A 26,849-nucleotide genomic window follows, 5' to 3' on the forward strand; every position below is an offset into this window, starting at 1 on the left:
AAAAAAGTGACGCCCTGCGGAATGATCCATTGTGGCCGAGCGTCAAGAAAGTGACGCCCCGCAGTTAAGGGGTTAATGTCATTGTGGTTGTGTCATCATGGAGGGTAGAAATAGTGATGTTACTGTGGTGTCCCTACTTATTGTGAGTCAGCAGGATGCAATCATTATGGAGGGTAGAACCAACTCAGGACCAACGGAGGATAAGATTAGGAGGTTGCAGAGTTAGGAGTTAACATTAGTTGCTCAAGCTCTTGATATTCCGAATGAGTTAGGTAATGCCTTCCCGTTAACTAACTTAATCTGACACCGACTGTTTGGTACAGGCCCATACGAAGTCCCAGGATCCTTGCCAGACCTTAGATTAGTTTCTAGATCAGTTCATTTATCCAATAATTGTTTACCTGAGGTCACTGTCATCCAGCAGAAAAATCTATTGATGCAGAGTAGGCTAAGCACGATCATGTGTATAGGATGTTACAGCTTCGGCTACAGCTTCAGAGGGAGGAGGAGGAGAAGGAGAATAGTAAATTACAGGAGGAGAAAATAAAACTGGAGCAGATGAAGCTTAGCTATGAAATGCGTATGAATTGCCCAAGTGCCCCAACCAACTTTCCCCATTCCTTTTTCAGAATTAAAGCAGTTGACCCCACTAAATTACTTTCCCCATTCGATGACTGCTTAGTCCTTCAGTTCTTTGACCAATTTGAGAAGACTGCTGCAGGTAACAAGTGGCCCAGAGACAGCTGGTCATCTCTAGTTCAGACAGTAATCAAAGGTAAAGCGTTGAAGGCCTATGACAGTCTTAACCACCTGGAAGCACAGGATTACGAGGTATTAAAGAAAGCCATACTGTGTGCATACGACCTGAAGCTTACAGGCAGAAATTTAGGAATTGTAGGAAGTGCCCTCATGACACTTTTGTAGATTTCAGTAGGCAGATGATTGATGCATTTAATCAATGGATGCGAAGTGAGGATGTCTCAGAATCTTATGTTAAGCTTAAGGAACCTGTTATCCTCGAGAACTTCCTTGATAAGATTGATACAGATTTGAGAACTTACCTTGCTGATAAGAATATTAAGAATCCTGCTGAAGCTGCAGTTTATGTAGATGATCATTTATTGTTTAAGAACTTGAATAAGGGAAAGGAAGTTCCTGGGAGTGTTCCTCAGAAGTGTTACCCCTCTCAGCTCTCCAAACAACCATCTCAGAAGCCCAGCTCCATAAATTACTCCACACCCAAACCTGATACACCTCACATTTTCCCAAAACCTACACGCCGCCCATTTACTTGTTCATATAGCAAGAGGCCAGGTCAAACTGTAGATAGATGCTGGCAAAAGTCAGGTGTTGTGAAGCCAGTGAGCTTTGTTTCTCGTGGAGCTCGCGTGGTTACTCCTTCAGTTGGTTCCTCAGTTGTTAGTCAGGGAAAGTCTGATGTTTTACACCCTTCTAGGGTTGATGTTGTTCCAGATCGTGGGAAGGAGGCCACAGTTGTGTGCGAGCCCACTGTTTCAGGAGATGTGGTACAGGTGGTGACGAACTGTGTTGCCCCTGCTTCTTCATATGCCCCCTACCTGTATTCTGGTTCGGTGAAGGTGAATGGCGTGCAGCATCCGGTACATTTTCTTCGTGACACTGGTTCTTCGATTTCTTTGTGGGTAAGGCCAAATAATGAAGTTTTTGATGCTGCAGGAGGAGAGTTTGTTCTGATTAGGGGAGTAACAGGTGCAAAGATTGTGCTGCTAATTTCTTGTAAGGTTAAATGTCAGTTGTTTGATGGATTGGCACGATTGGGTGTTGTATATTATTTACCAGAGAGTGGTGTTGATTTAATACTTGGCAATGACCTAGTGAGAGGTGAGGAGATTACCACTCCAGTTTTGTCAGAGGTGCCAGTGCCCGAAGTTCCCTCGCAGGTTGGCCCCAATGATGCAGAGGTATTCCCAGTTTGTGCAGTGACTAGGTCCATGTCACGTGCAGAGTGGAGTCGACAGGAGAAGGTTGCTTGTACTGTGCCCCACATTGTCGTACCAGAGGCAACAGTTAGTCCTACATCCGAGGAAACGACACAATCGGACGAGATATCATTGGCAGATACGTTTATGGGTTCTTTGGAAGATATTCCACCTGTTCCATTGGAGGAGGTGAACACTGACAAGTTAAAGGAAATTCAGTCTGGAGACCAGGAGATTCTGAGGTTGAAGTTGTGTGCAGTGGATGATTTTGAGGAGAATGGTGGATGTTTTTATGTGAGAGATGAGATTTTGTGGAGATGGTGGAGACCTTCACATGTGAATGTAGGTGCTGGGTTGTGGGAATACCATCAGTATATAGTACTTAATGCGTGCAGGCAGGGGTTAATACAACTGGCCCATTCTACTCCATTTGTATGTTACATGGGTGTTAGGAAGACCACGGAGAGGCTGTGTACAGAATTCTGCTGGCCCCGCATGGCAGCGGATGTGGCTAACTTTGTCAAACATTGTCATACCTGTCAAGTAGTGGGTAGGCCGAATCAGTCTGTTCCTAAGGTCCTCTTGTTCCGATTCCTGCCATTGATCCTCCATTTTCCAGGTTAATTTATGATATGGTGGGACTCTTACCCTCAACTTCTTGCGGTGACTCATATCTACTCACTATCATTGACCCCTCCATGAGGTACCCTAAGGCAGTGGATAGAGTTTAGCTAGATTTCTGTACAATTTGGTTTCTCCCGGGAGGTTCAGTCAGATAGAGGTCTAATTTCCTTTCCAACATCTTCCAGCAGTCATTAGCTCAACTTGGCATCACACATCAAGAGCAGTGCCTACCATTATGAGACACAAGGTGCCTTGGAGCGTTTCCACCAGATGCTCAAGAATATGCTCCGAAAGTACTGACTGGCACTGTGGTGTGTCGTTCCTCCTGTTTGCTACGAGGAAAGTACCCCAGGAGAGTTTGGGTTTCTCTCCTAATGAGCTCGTCTTTGCACATCGAGTTCGGGGTCCCCTGAGATTGGTTAAGGAGACTTGGAGCAGTAACTTCGCCGAGAGCAAGAGCTTACTCCGTTATGTGCAGGACTTCAAGACCCGTATGAGTGAGACTCTGAAGCTGACCAGGGAAAATCTCAAACAGGCACAGGAAACCATGAAGTTGTGGTACGATCGAAAGGCCAGGCTGAGGGAGTTCAAGGTCGGTGATGAGGTTTTAGTGTTGCTGCCACTGCAGGGTCAGCTGCTGGCCGCTAAGTTTAGTGGTCCTTACCCTGTAGTGCGACGTATTGGAGACACTGACTACATGTTGGAGACCCCCGACAGAAGGAAGAAGCACTAGCTGTGCCATGTAAACATGTTGAGGCCGTACCATCATGCACCAGATTCTCCGGCTCCCGTACACCTTGTCTCCGCCACTGCTGCTGCTGCTGAGGAGGGTGTTGATAGCAGCTTGTTTGAGGTGGACAGCAAGTTTCCAGATTGTAGCTGGGTAAAGAATGATGAGGCGGAGTCCACTCTCAACTCCAAGTTAGCACATCTGCCTCAGGACCAAGCATCTCAGTTGGTTGTCCTCTTGTCAACTTACAAGGAAGTACTTAGCAGTTCCCCTGGGAATACCGATTGGATTCAGCACGACGTGGATGTGATTGACACTGTTTCTCTGAAGTTGCCCCCTTATCGAGTCAGTCCTCAGCGTGTTGGCGTTCTGCGGCACGAGCTCAATTATATGTTGGGCCTTGGGCTTATCTCCCCCCGTGTCAGTCCCTGGAGTTCCCCTGTGACATTTCAGCCTAAACCAGATGGCACCGCAAGATTATGCATAGACTGCCTCTGTGTTAGTCCCTGGAGTTCCCCTGTGATGTTGCAGCCTAAACCAGATGGCACCACAAGATTTTGCATAGACTACAGACGGGTGAATTCGCTAACCAGGACCAATATGTATCCATTGCCACAGCTTGAGGACTGCATTGATCGCATTGGCTCATCTAGTTATATTACCAAGTCAGATCTCAAGAAAGGCTTCTGGCAAGTGCCTTTGACTGAATGGGCTAAAGAAGTCTCGTGTGTTATGGCAGACGGACAAACATATCAGTGTAATGTGATGCCGTATGGTATGAAAAACGCCCTGGCAACGTTCCAGCGATTAATGAACATGGTTGTCAGTGGTATGAAGCGTTGTTGTGTGGTATACTAGGATAACGTAGTAGTCTTTATCGATGATTGGGAAAGGCACTTGATGTCCAGGCTTTCTGAGGCTCGCCTTGTAGTACATTTAAAGAAGTGCGAGTTTGTTTGTGCACAAGTTCAGTACCTTTGTTATGTGGTTGGTCATGGTTGTGTATGCCCCCCTGACTCTAAGGTGGAGGCATTAAAAATTTTCAGGCACAACAAAACGCGCAGCCTTCGGAGATTCCTCGGCAGTATTGGTTACTGTTATGCTGAGTGTTTTTAGGCTGACTCCTCGTACTAAAAAAACTAGCTACTGAGCAGGGTCCTCTTTCCGGACCGGAAGTAAAGCACTAACAAAGGAACAGGACATAAAAACTAGGCAGTCCACCTTTAACACATCTATTACCTTAATTCTAACACCGTGACAATATTACATAGAATGATATTCTGGACAGGGGATACAGATATACAAAGTTACGTTAAGACAACACGGGATATTCACACACACTATAATTATACTTTACAATGGGTTAAGGGTCCATAAGTGAATGTGACTAACTTTCATTAAAGTCCAAAAGGTCTTAGTGCACTGGTACAATAGAGATGTATGGGCTTGATGAGCCAGGGGAGGATTACTACTATAAAAGAACAGGGAGAGCAGATCACTATAATTTACTGGTTGGGCTCAGCGCGGCAACTCTCGCCCGCGCGTGCACTGATAAGGGGGAACTCTTCTAGTCTGGGCTTGGGAATAACACTAGTTTCACGGGCCAAGAACTTATAGTCTTTATCAAGGGAAAGTAATCACGGACACTTATAGGTGGAATCCCTTTTATTCACTATGTCACTGTATCACTGTCTCTGTCTCACTGTAGGAGGGAAAGTCACTAATCTTGCCCGATTTTCTGGGGCGATATCACTCTGTCACTTTAAGGGGACCTCTGGGGACTCTACCCGTGGCGGGAATCACTGTACCCGCTGGGGGGAGACTCGACCCGGGTCCGATCCACTGAGGTGTTGCAGGGAGACCCTCTTGCCTGGGGTCTCGACCTGTTGTAGGCCCTCTCTCTGGTCCCATCGTCACGGTGAAGGGAGACCCTCTTGCCTGGGGTCTCGACCTGTTGTAGGCCCTCTCTCTGGTCCCGTCGTCACGGTGCAGGGAGACCCTCTTGCCTGGGGTCTCGACCTGTTGTAGACCTCCTTCTCAGGGTCCCGTCGTCGTGGTGCAGGGAGGCCCGTCTATGTGGGGCCTCGACCTGTTGTGTTGGCCCTCAGGACTCGGGCCAAACAGGTGAAGCAGTCGTGTCTGGCATCGGAGGGTCTGCGGCAGGGGAAGGTCAGCGTTGGTAGGCTGCTGGGCTCGCCTGGGGGTCCGAGGGCTGTGGAGGTCTATCAAGGGACGCGCCGTCAGGTGTGGGCTGCGGCCTCGTCTCCTGCTGGTACCTGGGGAAGACAAGAATTTCCCGGGGGTGGGAGGTAGGTCCCGACTGGGACCGGGCCTCTGCTCGGGTGACACTTTCGGGGCAACTCTCCCGGGTGGTGTCCAGCTACTCCTGCAGGAGTTGGCTGAATTTAGAGGACACACGGAGGCCGTGATCTCTCTCTTACACAGGGAGGGTAGCACAGAGGCGACTCTCTCTCTTGTCTCCGATACAGCCGTGGCACCAGGTCGATCGGTCCTGGGACCCACTTGTGGCTTTATACAAGGGGCTCTTACCCTTGGGGTGGCTAGGGGTGTTGGCCCCGTATAGTCCACTATTGGGCCTCCTGCCCTGTTTGTGATAGAGGGTGTTTCTCCCTCGTTAAAGGACCTCCTGTCCTGGTCGTGGCAGAGGGTATTTCTCCCTCGTGGCTCACGGTGGCAGAGGGTACTAGACCCTCGTGGCTCACCAGAGTAGCGGCAGAGGATGGTATTTCCTCGTGGCTCGTGATGGCAGCAGGTGTGAACACCTCGTGGCTCACCTAGGGACCTCCTGCCCTGTTGGGGTGAAGCTGTGGTCGTCACCACAAAACTACTAGGGACTGATGTTAGATCAGTCCCACTCCACTGCTGTCGATGGTCAACCCGCCGTGTAAGTTGTTGCGGATCTAGGCTCACCTGGTGTTGGGGCGGTTGCGGGAAGAAGGGGCACAGGTCAGTGGTGGTTGGATGACCTTCTTGTCCCGGGTCATTAACCTGACCGTTATCTCCTCCTCGGGTGGTGGGGTGGTGGTGGCCCGGTGGTGATGTGGGGGGTGGCGGGGCGGAAGGTCCTGTCGCGGGCATTTTACCACTGTCGCTCGTGAAAAAGTCACGACCCCGTGACTGCAGGTGGTAGGTGATGGTGGTGGATGTCCTGTTGACTGGGGTGAGGTGCTGCAGGAGGTTGATCCAGTGGTTGGTCATTGTGGTCGGTTTGTGGGCTGGGCTGACGAAAAGTCGGATGGAGGATGGGCGGTTTGTGTGGCGTAGGCGGCGAAGAAGCTGGGGCGTCTGTCGGATTCTGATGGGCGGCTGGCTGTAAGGTAGCCACTGGACGCGGGTGATTTTCATGCTAGTGGTTGGTGCTTGGTGAGGCTGCTGTAGCTGAATGCTGGCTAGGGTTGGTGGGTTGGTGCTTTTATGGGGGATGGGTCTGTGGGTAGGGGATTTGACTTTGGGGAATTGGGACTTGGGGTTTTTACATCGTGCTTGGTGGAGAGGGAGAGTGATGGGGGAGGTGTTTGGGGTAGGGGGTTTTTGTGGTTGTGTGTGGTGGGCTGGTTGGTTACTGTGGGGTGGTGTAGGTGTATATCTGGGTGGTGGGCGTGAAAAGCGGCCTGATCTAGTAGTGGTGGTGGTGAGGGTGGGTGTGGGTGGTGAGGGTGGTTGAGCACGTGGTGGTGGCGAGGGTGTGCGGGTGTTGGGGGGTGAGGTGTGTGGCAAGGTGGTGTGGCGGGTATAGTGAGCATGGTCGCTGGGTAGGGCGGGCGCGTTTGCTTGGGTGGTTCTGGGCGTGGTGCGGGCGCAGGTGGGCGAAGGTGGAGGAGTGTGGTTTGAGGAGGTAGTGGTTTGGGGTGGTGGAGAGGCAGGGGATGGAGGGGGCGTGGTGTGGGAATGGGTGGTGGAGTGTGGTGTGGGCGTTGTTGAGTATGTGGTGGTGCCGGGTGGGGGTGGTGGTGTGGGCGGCGGTTGAGGTGAGTCAGGATCTGGGGTGGTTGGGGGTGGTGTGGTTGTAGGTGAGGTGCTGGGTGGGGGTGGTGGTGAGGGCGGCGGTTGAGGTGAGTTAAGATCCGGGGTGGTGGGGGGTGGTGTGGTTGTAGGTGAGGTGCTGGGTGGGGGTGAGAAGTAGTAGGCGTATGAGCGTGGGGGGTAATTCCCAGAAACGTCGTCGTGGCCAGGTGGTTGGGCAGAGGTGCTGGGCGCGCAGGTGCGGGGGTGGTCATTGTTGGGTGGGTGGAAAGGTCGCACGTGGCGGTTGCGATACGTGCGTTGCTGACCGTGTTGATTGATGATGACTTGATACGGGTTGGGGACTTGAGTTATGGTGAAGGGTCCAATGAATCGTGGTGCAATCTTATTTAGGGTAGGGAGTTGGGCGACAACAACGGATTGGCCGGGTTTGTAGGGGTTGGTGTGGTTGGTATCGGGTGTAAGGTCTTGTTGTGCTTGTAGGTGGTGGAGGCGGCGTTTGAGGTGGTGGAGAGGGTCGGTGGGGGAGGGTGGGGAGGGTGGCTGGAGGTGGTGGCGGAGCGGGAGGAGGAGCGGGGTTTCCCCGAATACTCGCTCGTGCGGTGTTATGCCGTCTTCTCGCGGGCATGTGTTTAGGCCCCATTGAACTATTTTGACGTGAGCAGGCCAGTCTTCATTTCCTGTTTGTGTGATGCGAGTGCGGACTTGATTGAGGAGGGAGCGATGGCTTCTTTCACAGATGCTGTTGCCTTGTGGCCAGTAGGGGGATGAGTGGGAGATGTGGAATCCAAATATTTTAGCTAATTCCTGCCAAACTTTTCCGGTGAATTCTGGTGCATTGTCTGAGTGTAATGCCTGGGGAATGCCAAAGTATGGAAATACGTGGCGAGTCAGAGCATCAGCGACAGACACTGCACTGTGATCTTTAGCAGGACAAGCTATGATGAATTTAGAATAGACGTCAACGAAGGTGATAATATATTTATATCCTGCTTTGGGGGTGAGTGGTCCGACGACGTCAAGGGATAGCAGTTGCCAGGGTTTTGTTGCCGTTAGTTTTCCAGATGGGCCTGGTGTGCGGGTGATATCTTTTCCTAACGCACAGGCTCGGCAGGATTGTACGATGTTTTTGGCAATGGTGGTGGGGTTCGGTGTCCAGTATATGTCGTTGAACACTTGGGTGAGTTTCTTGGTGCCCAAGTGGATACCGTTGTCAGCATGGAGGTGGAGCATGGTGTCATGGGCGGTTGTGGGGCTCAGGACTATGTGGCCGTTAGGGTCAAACAAGTGTTCGCCGTGCAGGTGGAGCTTGCTGAAAATATTCGGCGGAATCCAGGTAGGGCGTTGGTTGTCTTGTCACATCTTGATGAGGTCGGGTTCTGGCGAGATGGCATTGATGGGTAGTCTTGATAGGGCGTCAGCGTTCGTGTGGAGCTTGCCTGAACGATACGGTATTTCAAAATCGTATTCTTCTAAGGTTTCACGCCATCTAGTGAGCTGGGTGTTTGTGGTGTTGGATTGGCGTAACCACTGTAGGGATTGGTGATCCGTGATGATGATCACATGGGTGCCTGATATGTATGAGCGAAAGTACTCAAGTGACCATGTTATCCCTAGGCATTCACGTTTGGTGGCCGCGTAATTCTTTTCCGCCGAGTTCAGGGTGCGGCTGGCACAGGCGATGATGTGTTCGCAGCCGTCCTGTACTTGTGCAAGGACTGCCCCTATTGCGTGGAATAAGACGTCTGTGTACAGGCGGAATGGTAGGCTGTAGTCCGGAAAGGCGAAGACTGGGGCGGAGGTGAGTTTGGCTTTGAGGGTGGTGAATGCGGTGTGCCGGGGTTCAGTCCAGGCGAAGGGTTCTCCTTTTTTCGTAAGATCGTGCAAGGGTTTTGCGATGTTCGCGAAACCTTTCATGAAGCGCCGATAATAGGAGGTTAGTCCTAGGAAGGCCCTGGTTTCGTGCACATCGCAGGGTGGTGGAATGTCGGCGATTGCACGTAGCTTGTCAGGGTCGGGGGAGATGCCCTCTGCGTTGATCAGGTATCCGAGGAAGGAGACTGATCTTTCAGCTAGCACACATTTGGTTGGTTTTAACTTCAATCCGGCCTGTCGTATGCGCTGGAATACCTATTTGAGGCAGTGGAGGTGGTCGGCCCAGGTATGGCTGAAAACAATTACATCATCCAGGTAGGCTAAGCATGTTTCCCAGGTGAGTCCGCTCAGCACAGATTCCATCAGGCGGGAGAATGTAGCAGGGGCATTGCAGAGTCCGAAGGGAAGGACGTTGAATTCGTAGTGCTTCCCATTTGATGTTGAGAAGGCGGTTTTGTGTTTGTCGTCGGGGTGAACTGGAACCTGCCAATAGCCTGATTGCAGGTCTAAGGTAGAGAACCAGGTAGATCCATGTAGGGAATCTAGGGAGTCGTCGATCCTGGGTAGTGGCGTAGCGTCTTTGATGGTAACATCATTTACTTTGCGGTAATCGACGCAAAACCGCATGGTTCCGTCCTTTTTTCGCACGAGTACTACAAGTGATGACCACGGGCTGGTGGAGTTTGATATGACACCGGCATCCAGCATTTCCTGAACCTGCCGGTCTTCTTCTGCCCGTTGTTTAGGATTTTTTTCTGCGAGATGGTTTGCGAATGAGAGGTCCTGTAGTGTGAATTTCGTGGCTTAGATAGGTGGTATGGCCAAGATCGGTCGGGCCGACGGAGAGTAAGTCCTGGAAGTCCAGGAGTAGTTGGTGGAGGCTGTTTGACTGGGCAGGGGAGAGATGTGGTGGTATGTTGGGGAGGGTGGGGTGATTGGGGGGTGGTGTTGAGCATGGTTCTGTCTCTTCTGTGTCACCAATGATGAGACCTTGAGGCAGGGTTAAAGGTGTTGTGGCGAGATTGGCAATACAGATTTGATGGGCGTGGGGGGGGAGGAAAGTGGGGGAGACTAAACAGGATGACAGGGGTCCGGTGGGGATGGACGGTGAAAAGAGGACTGATGTACCTGAGGGTCTGGTGAGTGTAACCCATGCTTCGTGGTGAGGTGGAATGGTAATGGTGGAAGTAAAAGTGGCAGGGAATGAGGGAGTCTGTGGTAGCAAAGGTGGAGTAGGGGATGGGGTTGGAGGGGGATGAAGCAAGGCATTTAGCGAGGTCAGGGTGGGGTTACATGTACAGGTGGGTTGGGGAGGGTGAGTGTTGTAGGGTGGTGTGTGTGTGGGCGGTGTGGGGGTGCTGGTGTTGTTTTTTCTTCTTTTCTTGTTGGTGGATGCTTGGTTAGGGTGGGCTGGACCGAAGTGGAGGCGACGTTGATAGCAATTAATGGTCGCATGGAGTTTCTGAAGCAGGTCCAGGCCAAGATATCCATCATATTGGCTACATGAGGAGTCAAAAATGATGAATGGGTGGTCGGTGGAGACTCGTTGGTGGGTGGTAGTTTGTAAGGCCCTGGTTTCCCCACGGATGGGTAGGGGGCCATCCCCTGCATCTACGAGGTTGGCTGAAGTGGGGAGGAGTGGGCCGAATGCTGAGATGTGGCGGGAGTAAAAATGGGAGTAGAGGCAAGACCTGGCTGCTCCCGTATCCACCAGTAATCTTGCCTTGACCCCGTTCAGCCATATCTTGTTGTAGACTGGGGGCCTGTAGCTATGTGAGGTGGCCCCTGCCACTGTGGGAAGGTGCGGGGGCGGGCCTAAAAAATCCATCTGCTGAGGATGGGGGTAGTCGTCGTGCTCATCGTCATCCGGTCCTTGGTAAAGCGGTGGTGGTATATCGTCCTCCTGGGCGTCGTCGTCAAGGGAGGAAACTTTCCTACGGCCTTGTTGGGGATTCTTGCACCGATTCGCCTTGAGTTGCTCCCTTATGTCACGAAGGGGGCAGGTGCGGCTGCAAGCCGTGAACTCCCAAGGATTTATACTAATTAAGTTACCTTGTTCCCTGGGGTTATGGCGCTTCTTTTGCAGGTAAGCCCTGGGTACTGTGGGAGGCGGGTCTGCAGGTGATTGGTTAGACGGCAGCTTGGGTTTTGGTGGGGGGTTGTAGTTTGTGGGGAACTTTGTCACTGCGTGAAGCAGTTGTGGTGTGGGACGGGCGGCGAGGAGAAGTTTGACGAGCTGCAGGTCTTGATCCATATTTCCTGATGGATCATAAATGGAGAAGTGTTCCCTGACTATGCTCGGGAGGATCCTCAGCAGGGCGCTGAAGGTATGGGTATCCCGAGTAGTTATTTCTGCTTCGGGATAAGCGTCGGTGACGAGGCGCCGAGCCTGGATGAAAGTGTCATCCAGGTTACCGTCATAGGTGAGGGCGTCGAGTTGTGAGAGTGCGACAACTCTGCCCATGCAAGGCATAAAAGCCTGTTTCACTGTCTGAGTGAACTGGTCCCATGACAGTTCTGGGACTATTTTGGGTGTGACATTTGTGATAATTTTCCCCAGATTCGGTAGTGTGACTGCAATTTTCTCCTTATCTGAGTCAAACCCTATGTCTAAGAGGGGTTTGATCATGTCCAAATAAACATCCATGCCACATTGGTCCGGGTTGAATTTTGGTAATTGAATGTGCGGTTTAGCTGCCATTGTGCAAGTTTCCTTTTACGTTCCTCCGTGCTTTTACTCGGATCCAGAACCACCGCTTGCCACCAGTGTTATGCTGAGTGTTTTTAGGCCGACTCCTCTTACTAAAAACACTAGCTACTGAGCAGGGTCCTCTTTCCGGACCGGAAGTAAAGCACTAACAAAGGAACAGGACATAAAAACTAGGCAGTCCACCTTTAACACATCTATTACCTTAATTCTAACACCGTGACATTATTACATAGAATGATATTCCGGACAGGGGATACAGATATACAAAGTTACGTTAAGACAACACGGGATATTCACACACACTATAATTATACTTTACAATGGGTTAAGGGTCCATAAGTGAATGTGACTAACTTTCATTAAAGTCCAAAAGGTCTTAGTGCACTGGTACAATAGAGATGTATGGGCTTGATGAGCCAGGGGAGGATTACTACTATAAAAGAACAGGGGGAGCAGATTTCTTTAATTTACTGGTTGGGCTCAGCGCGGCAACTCTCGCCCGCGCGTGCACTGATAAGGGGGAACTCCTCTAGTCTGGGCTGGGGAATAACACTAGTTTCACGGGCCCAGAACTTATAGTCTTTATCAAGGGAAAGTAATCACGGACACTTATAGGTGGAATCCCTCTTATTCACTATGTCACTGTATCACTGTCTCTGTCTCACTGTAGGAGGGAAAGTCACTAATCTTGCCCAATTTTCTGGGGCAATATCACTCTGTCACTTTAAGGGGACCTCCGGGGGCTCTACCCGTGGCGGGAATCACCGTACCCGCTGGGGGAAGACTCGACCCGGGTCCGATCCACTGAGGCGTTGCAGGGAGACCCTCTTGCCTGGGGTCTTGACCTGTTGTAGGCCCTCTCTCTGGTCCCGTCGTCACGGTGCAGGGAGACCCTCTTGCCTGGGGTCTCAACCTGTTGTAGACCTCCTTCTCAGGGTCCCGTCATTGTGGTGCAGGGAGGCCCATCTATGTTGGGCCTCGACCTGTTGTGTTGGTCCTCAGGACTGGGGCCAAACAGGTGAAGCAGTCGTGTCTGGCGTCGGAGGGTCTGCGGCAGGGGGAGGTCAGCGTTGGTAGGCTGCTGGGCTCGCCTGGGGGTCCGAGGGCTGTGGAGGTCTATCAAGGGATGCGCCGTCAGGTGTGGGCTGCGGCCTCGTCTCCTGCTGGTACCTGGGGAAGACAAGAATTTCCCGGGGGTGGGAGGTAGGTCCCGATTGGGACCGGGTCTCTGCTCGGGTGACACTTTTGGGGCAACTCTCCCGGGTGGTGTCCAGCTACTCCTGCAGGAGTTGGCTGAATTTAGAGGACACACAGAGGCCGTGATCTCTCTTACACAGGGAGGGTAGCACAGAGGCGGCTCTCTCTCGTCTCTGATACAGCCGTGGCGCCAGGTCGATCGGTCCTGGGACCCACTTGTGGCTTTATACAAGGGGCTCTTACCCTTGGGGTGGCTAGGGGTGTTGGCCCCGTATAGTCCACTATTGGGCCTCCTGCCCTGTTTGTGATAGAAGGTGTTTCTCCCTCGTTAAAGGACCTCCTGTCCTGGTCGTGGCAGAGGGTATTTCTCCCTCGTGGCTCACGGTGGCAGAGGGTACTAGACCCTCGTGGCTCACCAGAGTTGCGGCAGAGGATGGTATTTCCTCGTGGCTCGCGGTGGCAGCAGGTGTGAACACCTCGTGGCTCACCTAGGGACCTCCTGCCCTGTTGGGGTGAAGCTGTGGTCGTCACCACAAAACTACTAGGGACTGATGTTAGATCAGTCCCACCCCACCGCTGTCGATGGTCAACCCCCTGTGTAAGTTGTTGCGGATCTAGGCTCACCTGGTGTTGGGGCAGTTGCGGGAAGAAGGGACACAGGTCAGTGGTGGTTGGATGACCCTCTTGTCCCGGGTCATTAACCTGACCGTTATCTCCTCCTCGGGTGGTGGGGTGGTGGTGGCCCGGTGGTGATGTGGGGGGTGGCGGGGCGGAAGGTCCGGTCGCGGGCATTTTAGTTACTACCGTTGTTTTTTGAAGAACTTTGCAACAGTAGTGGCCCTTATCACTGAACTGCTCAAGAAAGATAGAAAATACATCTGGACTGATGTGTGTCAGACTAGTTTTGATGCAGCCATGGAGGTCTTTTGTAATTATCCAATTTTGGCTGCACTAAACTTTAATTAGACATTTAAACTTGCTGTAGATGCTAGTAATGTGGGTGCAGGAGCTGTGTTAATGCAGGACGGTGATCATGGCATAGAGCATCCTGTTGTTATTTCAGTAAGAAGTTTTCTGTTCAACGTAATTATTGTTATCGAAAAGGAACTGCTAGCCCTGATCCTCGCCCTGCAGCACTTTGTTTATCCCTGCATTTGGACCTACTATCATTGTATATACTGATCATCGCCCACTCAAATTTTTTAATAACATGAAGATGAAGAATCAGCAATTGACACGTTGGAGCTTGTTCCTTCGGTGTTGACAATATCATCGCTGATTGTTTGTCAAGTTCCTAAGAACAAATTTTCCTAAGGGAAAATTCTTTCTCAAGTGTGGGCGTGTTACATGTATAAGAACATATTTTTGTGTATATTGTGCATGTATGTATAGTGCGTGCATGTCGCTGGGCATGTGCGTACTGTATGTGCGTCGATGCTGTGTATGCCAGCATCTAGGCACATTGCACTCGCTCTTGTTGTTGCCTGTTTAGTGCATACACATTTATAAAGTCTTAGTTAATTCTGTTTGCTCTCTCGACGCGGGTGTGACTAAAATTGTTTTTATTATCAGTGACTTTTGGTGTAGCTTAAACTGGTAACATTAAGATTTTTATTCACCAGTGATATTCATAACGTTTGGAGTATGAGGGAGAGATTAGTTTGCCTAGTATTGTTCTGTATATTTCTTGTCTGGCCTCCAACTGCATGTTGACGTATGCACACAGCCGGAGGGTATATAAAGTGGAGAATTTTCTGTGGAGAGTTTTCGTGGGATTGGCATCGAAAGAGGGAGTGTTTGGACTGGAGATCAGAGAGGGAGGAGAAGCAGTATTTTGTGTGTTGTATATATTTCTGAACATCTTTTCACTTCGTATTAGCATCCAGTCACAAGGGTTATTGTTACTTTATTATTATTATTATTATTATTATTATTATCTGAGGCCGTTATAAACTGCAATTTTGTTATCTCTCAGACGTTCCCGTGCCCACCACACCCTCCGACGAAAAAGCAGGAGAAAGAAAAATACCCTGTTCGTTGAAAAGAAAAATGTTTCTTTAGGTGGGACAGGAAATGAAATACTGTACAGTATGAAATCTGTAATCTAAAGCTATTAAAATAAGACCACACACGATGTCAGAATACTGTCACAGATAAGTAGGGTAAGGCCTTGTGTTTTATGGGGGTTACGTTACATGCACACCCACGAAAACTAATTTCCGCCAAGTAACGACATCTTTACAAAATGTCTGCCACAGCCATAATTTACTATATAATAGCCTAAAAACCTTTGTAGTGGCCCGAAACATCACCAGACATTACAATATACTTGTTTAAAGTGTATTTTGAGATGATTTACCAACACACTTTGCTAAATTCTGCCAAAATACAGCTTAAACTTGTGCATTTGTGATGGTTTACTCACCCAGGAAAAACCGGAGCCGGCAAAGTGGACTACCGCGAAAGACAAGGCTGACTGTGCTCGTGTGACTGTCGTCAGGATACACGTCAGCCTGGAAATAAACACACGCATTTACTTATTGACTAGAGTCTACAAATATTTATCCCAGCCAGGTTTGTAATGTATCTATAGTTCTTGCACTAACCACTGTTGCTGTAGTATATTCCATTGCATTAAACACACGCCATTACATATTGACTATACAAATATTTATCCTGACAAGTTTGTAGTGTAGCCATACTCCTTGCACTGCTGCTGTAGTTTATTAGACTTCATCTACAGGTAAAGCAGTTTTTCCATATATTAATATTCCACTTCTACCATGAAAAAATGGGAGAAATGGAGTTCCCCCGAGTTAAGCCCTGTATTGGACTATATAGCCCCGCTAGGGTTACAGGAGCGAGCTACCACTCCCGGCACGGCAGCCCGGGCGAGGCTCGAACTCGCAATCCCCCGATTACGAGTCCGGCGCGTTACCACTATGCTACCGCGCCCCCCGCTTCTACCATGAATTGTAGTCGTAGTGTCGTTCTGTATATCAAACAAAATATTCACCACAGCAGTCCACCAGGGTCATGTTAAGGCTGGGGATACAATATTAAGCTACTACTATCATTCTTTTTATTTATCATATTCTTTTAATTATACCTGTTTTCATCATATTCTTTACAGTACCTTATGTATCAGTCATGATACTTTCTCTTACTGTTTCTCTCAGTAATTTTTTCTGTACATTATATTGTGTTTTACTTTCCAGTATTGTATTCCAGCTGCCGTCAAACGATTGTATTCAGTTCAGAGTGAGTCATGGCATCCTGAGAAGCAACGTAAATTGAACAATGTACTAATGCCACGAAAATGAGGAAGAAGACGAGAAAGAAAAAAGAAAAAAATATATGTAAATAGAAATGGGAGAAAAACAGCAAGAAAAGGCGAGATCTGGTAGGAAGGGTGAAGGTGTGAACTGGGTACAGGTGTAATAGGGTGCCAGGCCGCTCCACCTTACTGCATCTCGCCTCCTGCCTCTCTTGTTGCTTGTGGTGATAATATTGTAGCCTAGATAATTATCTTGTAACTATGGTGGTGCTGGTGGTGATAACGATAGATAGATAGATAGATGGACACAGACAGATTAGATGGATAGATAAACAGAGAGAATGAGAAATCACGAACATTAGAATAAAAACAGTAAATGAAAAAAGAACAAATTAATAAACGAAATGACGAATGGAGGATACAAAGAAAATTAAATGAAAAGGTAAACTAAAATGACAAAAATAAAAAAGGATAAAAAAAATAGAACTGAGAAGAAAACGAGAGAAGAACAGCAAACAAAGCATAGAAAAACGGAAAACAAGAAAAAAGGAAATGAGAAAGAAAACATAGGAAGAGCACAGCAGTAGTGATGGTTGGAACTGAAGACACCTTTATAAGAGTCCCAGATCACTGCACCTTACTTCACCTTGGCTCCTATTTCACTTGTTGCTTTATTGGTGTAAAAAATATAGTAAAGAAAGTAAGATGGACGATGAAGACGGAAAATATAAGGAAAAAACAAGAGGAAATGAAAAACAGAAGAAAAGAAAGGAAAACAAACGACAAGGATAAAAAGATAGAGTGAGAAAGGAAAAAACATGACAAGAATAAAGCAAAACGTGAAATAAAGGCCGGAAAAGGTAAAGAAATAAAATGCGTTATAAACGCCTCACAGCCCGCTGCACCTGACTTCGTTTCGCTCCTGCCTCTTTTATAGCTTCTGATGTTAAAATATAGTAAAGAAAGACACGAGAAACGAAAAAAGGACAAAAGAAAAGAAAAAGGGAGGAGACGGAAGGAAGGAAGTGAGAAATGTAGAAAACAAAGAAAGGCAACGAAAGTAAAAGGTGAAGTAGAAAGGAAGGAAGGGAGGGAGAGTGTGCGTGGTCTGGCACAGGGTTGAACTGGGTACACCTGTGGTAGTCTCAGGCCGCTACACCTTACTTCATCTTGTTTCCTACCACTCTTGTACCTTGTGATGCCCTGATATACTGCTGCAAGTCATCTAATATATATATTCTTTGTACAAAGGAAAAAGGGAAAAAGAAGTGTGTGGTAATCATAGGGCAATTTGTCCTCTTAGTATAATAGGAAAAGTGTATGGTAGGATACTTATTGACAGACTTGGGGAAATAACAGAGGAATTAGTTGGAGAAGAACAACAGGGAGGCTTTAGGAAGGGAAGAGGTTGTGTGGATCAGATATTCATTCATAGATCTTTGGTGGAAAAGTTTCTAGAGAAGGGAAAGAAGTTGGATGCGGCATTCATGGATTTGGAGAATGCATATGACAGGGTGCATAGACGAGGATTTTGGAAAGTATTAAGAATATATGGAGTAGATGGGAAGTTGTTGAATGCTGTGAAGAGTATGTATGATGGTGTTAAGGCTGCAGTGCGTGTGGATGGTGAACTGAGTGAATTTTTCTATTTGAAGGCTGGGTTGAAACAGGGATGTGTCATGTCTCCATGGCTGTTCAATCTGTACATGGATGGGGTAATAAAAGAGGTACAAGGTAGGGCAGTGGATGTTGGAGTGGCCCTAATGAGAGAGGGTAGTGTTTGGAAATTCCCTGTACTGTTGTTCGCAGATGATACGGTGTTATGTGATGACGAAGGGGAGCTGCAAGGCTTGGTGGATGAGTTTGGGAGAATGTGTAAGAAACGGAATCTAAAGGTGAATGTAGGGAACAGTAAAGTGATGGTCTTTGAGAGAGAAGAAATCAGTGAATGTACAGTGAGGCTGGATGGTGAGGAAATGGAAAATGTGAGTACGTTTAAGTACCTGGGGAGTGTGATGAGCAAGGATGGAAGTTTGGAGGGTGAAGTGCTTGAAAGGGTACAACATGGAAGTAAGTTGCTGGTCCCGTGAAAGCAGTGATAAGAAACAGGGAAGTGAGCATGGAAGTGAAAAAGTTACTACATGACAGTACTGTGATACCAACTTTAACGTATGGAAGTGAAGCTTGGACGTTGTTGGAAGGGCACAAGTCAAGAGTGAGAGCAGTGGAAATGAGTTATTTAAGAGAAGCCTGTGGAGTCACATGGAGAGACAGGCTGACAAATGAGGATATAAAGGAGCGTTGTGGTATGGATGTGGATGTGATAGGAAGCGTTAGGAGGAAACCACTGAGGTGGTTTGGCCATGTGGAGAGGATGAAGGGTGAGAGACTGACAAGGAGAGTGTATGAGAGGTGGAGGGGGGAGGGGGGGAGGCCGAGGATGAGATGGAGTGGAGAGGTATATGTGAGAGGGGGGTGTGAGTTGGGAGCAGGGCAGTGAAATGGCGGGGAACAGCGCGACGAGGAGGGATTTGTTTGTGGCCACCCCGTACGGCATTGAGGAATCTGGCAAAAGATAGATAGATAGATGGATGATGATTAGGTCTATTCTTATGCTAATTGAACAGAGGGTATAATTATGGTGACGGTGATGGTAATAATGATGATGATGATGATGATGGTGATGATATTATTGAGGTTATGATGGTGATGTAGGTTCGCTTTGATGACAACCTAACTTCATCTTGCCTCCTATCTCTCTTATGTAGTGAAGAAAGAAAGAAAGGAAGGAAAGACAAAGAAAAGGAAATGTAATAAACAAGAAAGAACAGAATATGTAATGATAAGAAAGACAGAAAACGAGAAAAATGAAAAAAAAAATGCAGAAGGAAGGAAAAGAAAGAGAAAGACTGGAACATGAAACAGAACTAATGGAAAAGACGAGAAAGAACATTTTTAAGAGAAGAAAAGAGAACCACAGACCAGAGAGAGAAGAGAGAGAAACAAACATCCCAGGCCGGTCCACCTTATTTCGTCTCGCCTCCTGCCTCTCTTGTAGCTTACGATACTATCATTTACTGCCTGTATATCTGTAAATGATGATGATGATGACAGTGCGGTGATGGTGAATACAATAAGTGACGATGATGATGATGATAATGATGATGATGATGACAGTGACGGTGATGGTGAATACAATGATATAAGTGACAATGATGATGATGATGATGATGACAGTGACTGTGATGGTGAATACAGTGATATAAGTGACGATGATGATGATGATGATGACTGACTGTGATGGTGAATACAGTGATATAAGTGACGATGATGATGATGATGATGACTGACTGTGATGGTGAATACAGTGATATAAGTGACGATGATGATAATGATGATGACAGTGACGGTGATGGTGAATACAGTGATATAAGTGACGACGATGATGATGATGTCAGTAACGGTGATGGTGAATACAATAAGTGACGATGATGATGATGATGAGTGACGGTGATGGTGAACACAATAAGTGACGATGATGATGATGATGAAGACAATGACAGTGATGGTGAATACAATAAGTGACGATGATGATGATGATGCTTGTGGTGGTGATGGCAGCGATGGTAAAGTAGGTTAGTACTAATGATAATTTTATTTCCTATCGCCTCCCACCTCTCATGTAGTTTGTGATGTTGTATTACAACGCAGAAAGAAAGGATGAAAAAATAGAAAGAATTGCTTGAAAAAAAAAAAAAAAAAAGAGAAAGATAAAAAAAATTAAGATAAAATATGAAAGAAAACAAAACAAAGTAAAACAAGAGCTAATACAGAAAATAAAGAATAGGGAACAAACGAAGAATTTATGGAAAGAAAATGCGATGAAAAGATGGGATGAAAAACATTAAAGAGGAGAAAGAAGGAATGAACAAAAAATGAAACAGAGAGAGAGAGAGAGAGAGAGAGAGAGAGAGAGAGCAGAAAGAATGAAAGAAGAAAAAAAGTTAGTACTAATGAAGGGGAGAAAACTAAAGGAGTAACAGAAAGAAGAGGACAAAAGAAGAAGAAGAAAGGCCAAGAGGCAAGCCTGAATGAAAGAAGAAAAGACAAAATGAAACAGAACGTGCAACAAGGAAGGATGGAAAGAAACAAAGGTGTAAAGATATAAAATGAAGTATAAAAGGTAAAGGTGTTAACTGGGTACAGGTGTAGTAGAGTGCCAGGCCGCTCCACCTTACTTCATCTCGTCTCCTGCCTTTTGTGGCTTGTAATGATGTAATACAGTGCCCAGATCTAAGTACCTGACCATGGTGAGGATGGTGACTGTCATGATTATGATGAGGGAAAAAGTGAGCTTTAGTTTAGCACTGTTGAGAATATTGCTAATTTCATGGATATTACTGGTGGTTATGATGATGGTGGTGGTGGTGATAGTGGTGGTTGTGATGTACAGTACAGTAGTTTAGCAGTAACGATAACCTTACTTCATATCACCTCATAACTCCCTTGTAGGTTGTAATCTTGTAATATAATGGTGAAGCAGAAAAAGGATCAATATGAACAACTGAAGTGTCTCAGGTGAGAAACAAAAAAAACAATAGAAAAGCACAATAATAGGAGAAGGAAAGAGAAATTATGAAGAAAAATGAAGCAAAAGGGGAAGCTAAAAAGCATACGAAACACAACAAAACAAAAAGCAGGAAAGAAGAAATAAAAAAAAGTAGATACGGAAAACGAACGCTATCGAGAGTAATAGGAAATATTACAAGAGTAACATGAAAAAGAATAATGGAGAGGCAAAGAGAACCACAGTGAAAGAAACAAAATGATGATGATGATGATGATGATGGTGACAGTGATGCTGGTCATTTCGTGTTATTGATGGCGATGAAAACAATTATACGGAAACTGATGATGATAAAAACTTGGTTCTTTACAACTGATATGGACAATGGTGGTAATGATGTTGAATCATGACATGGGTTGGCTTTGACTATGATGGTAATGACGAAAAAAGGAAATGAGCGCACTGTCACTACTCTGGCTCCGTTGCAGAGCCAGGCCGTTGGACTGTGGCCAGTCTTGGCCTGGGTTGCAGAGCCAGGCCGTTGGACTGTGGCCAGTCTTGGCCTTGCTTGCAGAGCCAGGCCGTTGGACTGTGGCCAGTCTTGGCCTGGGTTGCAGAGCCAGGCCGTTGGACTGTGGCCAGTCTTGGCCTGGGTTGCAGAGCCAGGCCGTTGGACTGTGGCCAGTCTTGGCCTGGGTTGCAGAGCCAGGCTGTTGAACTATCGCCAGTCTTGGCCTGGGTTGCAGAGCCAGGCTGTTGGACTATGGCCAGTCTTGGCCTGGGTTGCAGAGCCAGGCCGTTGGACTGTGGCCAGTCCTATTCGCCCCCAAACTCTGGCGGTGGACCTCCCCTCAGGTCCACCACTTGGTAGCGGGGGCAGTGTTTTCCGGCTGCATGCCCTTGCTGGTGCTAACCCCTGTATGTTGTGGGGTACGTTGTGTGGCTTGTATAGTGCATATAGAGTTGAGTAGTGCATGAGATAGTTTGAGAAATGTATGTGGGAGAGTATGTTCACATACCCTCCACGTTAGTACCACACTAAAAAAGGTCAGCAAAGGAGGATGGTCAGGATATCCTGATGGCTGGTGAAACAGAGGCTCCAGCTGTCCCTCACCAGCAATCCCATCCCCCTTGAGAGTACCACCCTGATCGGCTGGTGCTACAGCCTACTCCCTACAGAAGTAGGGCGTAGGCTGTAGAAGTAATACATAGCTGGCGCAACCCGAGGATCGTTTGAGCTTGAACCTGGTGGACATCAGAGTGAAGCTGCTCTCCGCCTGCAGCTCACCATCCTCCTTTCAGGATCAGGGGAGTTGTGGGACATGTGTGTACTCAAGCAACAGACCAGCTTAGTTATATCAGTGCCACCACATGAAGGCATCCCTCTCCAACACCAACCATACCCTGTCCTGACATTCATTCACGTTGCTGACCTGGTAAATTTCATAACATCTCTCCCTCAGTGATTTATTTTCCCCATCACACCTCCATATCCTATTGTATAATACTCCTGTAAACCATGTTTATAACAGTTAGATATAAACAATGAATTAGAAATACCTGTAATAATATGATGTTCTATGCAAGGGAAACTGCTAGGGAAGAAATGCCACAAACTCTCTTCTGTCAACGAGATTATGGCAGGCAAACCCGCTGACTGCACAAAGCCTTGTAATTCCTATATTTCTCCACAGCACCTTCCTTGGTACGTACAACCTCACCATCTGCAATCAACAACTCCCAGGGCAACTCAGATATAATATCCCATGGAAGTTCTCCATGCACCATGATAAACAGAATGGAACTGCAGACAGACCATAGATGTGCACCAATTATTAACGTAACGACCTATACTCCGTCCACTTTAATTTGGCCTAAAATTGCCATCTATCGGTATCTTAAATGCTGAGCTATCACACGAGATTAATGCTACAATATGGTGACATTCAGGATGAAGTCCTATGGAAAAGATTCAAAGCATAGGATTTTCAAATTGTGTAAGTTCTGTGCTATCAATTCCCATTGTTTCTCAATTTGCACGATTTCAGTTACCTGTTTCTTTATATAATGCTTTTCATATTTAACATCATATAACTTCTCCCATTTAATACAATTCTGAAACTGTTTTCTACCTCTTTCAACCTCTGGCAAGTGGGTATTTTCCTCTTCATCTACTTATTCCTTTTACTGTCACTGTTTAACTGAACTTTGGAATTTAAGTGAAGTCTTTTCCTTATCCTCAGTTTAGTTATCTAATCATTTTGTGGATTTGCCTTAACATGGAATCACTTGGTACATCAGCTTCTCTCTCACTTAAAGCTTGAAACATGTTATTTGAGACATTATTATATAGTACTAACTGTGACACCAGAGACCACAGCAGCTGTCGCTCCTTCTAGCAGTTGGGTAAAAACAATAACAGTTTACACAGGAGCATCTCCCTCTAGCTGCACTAGCTGCTCCCCCACCATCCTTTCATACCATATTTCATTCCATCTGTTTATTTCTATACTATAACTTGGGTTAAAGATACTATATACATTTGATCTTTTCACTGCACAACCCCGGTATTTTGACTGTTGTCAAATTAAGCATAATAACTTATTGCTGCCTTAAGCTTTTCAACATCAGAATCTCTTCATTTGTATTCTGAAAGCTACTGGTAATGTTTACCACTACACCTTAATGCCTGTGTCTTGGTTGAGGTCACTATGTGAGTGTGTAGTATATGCTGGATCACACTGGCATCTGCCAAGAGAAATGTACAGAAAATTTATCAAACAACAAAAGCACCCGAAAAGAACATTTTTTGCAGAGGGACTTGCTCAACTAATTTAATTATGCGAAGTATTTAACACAAAACATCTTCCAGAAGTGCAAACTACAATGTCCTCAGAGATACGAAGACAATCTTGGTTAAATATCCTGCTTGGATCCGCATCATTTTGGATGACAAAAACTGCAGCTTGGTGTTACTGAAGATGATTTTCAATCCGATCCATCAGCATGGAAGAAAACTTACATTTTTAAATATACTGTAGTAAGATACTGACCTGACATCACCATTTTGTTGTATGCTGGACACTTTGTTTTACCTACACTACAACACAGTGTTAGTCTATACTATGTCTGTTGGTGCTGTGTTGGAGTAACTCACATTTTGGTGTTGTGTACAGTAGGCTATATGGCATACGAGTGTACTGATTCCCCACCTAACCTAACAAACCAGGTTCACCACCACAAGACACAGTTCAACTGATCCACTGTGGTTGCTGGTGTGGTGCTTGAGCAATTCACAAAACAGAAACATTACTGAATAACAAATATTATCACAAACTATGGCTGTCCCTTAATGGAAAAAAAAAAAAATCAATACTTTGCCACACGGGCACGACCTTTCCATATTTCCTACTGAAATTAATCCTTCACAGGTGGCTTATGTTTCATAGATTATCATAGTTACAGGGCGTTTTTTAACAATGTTACCTGTGAAATATGTAAAGACATGTTTATGTCACACATTCCATCACCCACATAAAGGTACCACCAAGAGGCAAACCTTGCTGACAAATTCTACAAATGCATGTCTTACTTTTGGCATAAGTAAATTCCCAACTGATATGTTAGGTTTGGAGAATTTCAACTGATTAAATTACTGTAGGATTAGCTAGGTTAAGATGGGCTTGGATTGGTTGTGTGAATAGGTTAGGTTATGACAGATTAGATTTACTGTTAGGACTCAAGACTGGGATTTGGCCTGACAGATACTCAAGGGGTCTCTAAGCTAAGTGGCAATCCAAGGTGGTTAATATCAGGGGGGGTGGGGGCAAACCCCCCCGTTGGAATAGGTTAAACCTCCTCTTTTCCTGTTTCTCCCATCTTTCCTGTCACCTTTTATTACTCTTCTTTCCTCCAGGTGGTTTTACATTGAGTGGCCTGCCTAATGGGGTCCTATAAGCCTGGAAACTATTAACAACAGTAGGTGATAACCATATAACCAACCCATATGTGTTCCTTGTGCCACACATATGGGTAGAGGGTTAGTGCTCCTCCCCGTAAAACAACTTGCTCAAGACAAACGTCCACCCCTTATCGGATTATGGCGTCTGGTTATTGATAGATAGGATACGTTAATTAAGACTGGATCGTTTGGCTTTGTATAGAGTTCAATGTTTGATGCACCAACGTGTCCTGCTGGCAATCAACGTATCCAGTCGGTAACCAGGTTGCCACAGCAAAACTGGCGGTTTCCTTAAATACCCCAAACAGTATATTTTATTTTTTTTCTACACTTTTTGCTGTCTAAAATAACCAGATAACTATGTTTCATATGGCTATAAAATTACTTTTCTAAAGATCATGAGATTGTAAGAAGGCAGTTGCAGTCACCACACCCATATGCGATATCAAAAATTTAAAGAACATAAAATGAAACTTCGTCCATTAAAAAAAAATATATATAATATACTGAGAAAAGTTATAACACAGGAGGAAATATAGGAAAATAAAGAGAGCAATGTGTACTTATCCCATTTTTGGAGGCGACGGGCCTGAGGCTGGGCTGGTGTAGCGAAGAACACTTAAGGACAGGAGGCTGACCTACGCCCCTGGTAGTGTGTACAAGACAGAAATACTTGTGGGACTCCAACCACAGTGCACAGCCACAGGCCACTGTGCATTCTGACCCAACAGCTCTACTACCACACCACCATTAAAAAGGTAACAAAAGTGGTACCAAAGTAACAAATAACTCAGCACACAAAGTATACTCCCTCTGGCTACCTCTGGGACTTGAACCACAGCACATTTTGACCCGAGGGCTCTACCTCCACGCCACCATTAAAAAAAGTAACAAAGTGGGTAAAAAAGTGAGTAACAAGTAACATCAAAGAAAGTAAATGTCCCTCCAATAAGACAGAGTAAACTGAGAGTAACAAATAACATCAGAGAGTAATGTCTGTCCATAGAGATAATTCTCAGCACTAAGCAAAAAGACAAAACAAAATGTAGATTCCATTAAAGTAAAACAAAAACTTATAAGATGAATCAAATCACACCAGGTGTGGGGGTGGGGCCTGCCGCTGTGTGGGGTGGTGGTAAATCACACCAGGTGTGGGGGTGGGGCCTGCCGCTGTGTGGGGTGGTGATAAATCACACCAGGTGTGGGGGTGGGGCCTGCCGCTGTGTGGGGTGGTGATAAATCACACCAGGTGTGGGGGTGGGGCCTGCCGCTGTGTGGGGTGGTGATAAATCACACCAGGTGTGGGGGTGGGGCCTGCCGCTGTGTGGGGTGGTGGTAAATCACACCAGGTGTGGGGGTGGGGCCTGCCGCTGTGTGGGGTGGTGGTAGCGGTGGTTCAGGTACAGTGCCGAGACACTGACCAACAGTTTGACCACAAACCACGCCACCACCCCCACCCAAGCCCCATTCCACACCTCCCACACCTCTATCACCCCAACTATGGCCTCCAGGGGGTGAAGCAGCTGGGCACAATAGATGGCACTCAGTGCCAGCTGCCAACTCAGCATACTGACACCCAGAATTACACTCAGCACCAACAGCACAACCTGAAACACGTCATTTTTGACAAACCAAAAGCCAACCCAAGTGGTGAGCAACCAACAGTGAAAAAACAATAAGCCAAGTTAGACCCGCGTTGACCTCATACCGCAATTGTGAAGAAATTACCATCCCGGTCAATTCAGACAACATTAGCCTACCGGGATAGTGACTATATTGTCCTCCTAATGACTTAATTGCCCAGTTAAGCCTTGATGGCTCAATATTATGTCGCAAAATTGTGTCTAGAGGAACACCATTCTCGACAAATTTGTAAACAATATCAGAAATATCCTTACGGAAATAGGGAACACATGTTTTGACAAAAATGGTGAAACCTAAATCAGTAAGTGACACAATTACGAAC

The 26,849-nt window shown here is 46.8% G+C and overlaps 1 protein-coding gene across 1 annotated transcript; it reads left to right on the forward strand.

The window, feature by feature from the left end:
- Window positions 1–2,817: 2,817 nt before the first annotated feature.
- On the forward strand, window positions 2,818–3,315 carry LOC145411025 (uncharacterized). The gene has a single exon (XM_080281087.1). The coding sequence runs from the start codon at window positions 2,818–2,820 to the stop codon at window positions 3,313–3,315; it is 498 nt and encodes a 165-aa protein (XP_080137213.1).
- The last annotated feature ends 23,534 nt before the right edge of the window (window positions 3,316–26,849 follow it).

Source organism: Coenobita brevimanus, chromosome 87 (genome assembly GCF_032717465.1).
Source record: "Coenobita brevimanus isolate Jiangsu-jjx chromosome 87, ASM3271746v2, whole genome shotgun sequence".
Lineage (NCBI taxonomy): Eukaryota > Metazoa > Arthropoda > Malacostraca > Decapoda > Coenobitidae > Coenobita > Coenobita brevimanus.

Coding starts and splice junctions, on each gene's coding strand:
- LOC145411025 (XM_080281087.1), top strand. CDS start 2,818: ATGAGACACAAGGTGCCTTGGAGCGTTTCCACCAGATGCTCAAGAATA.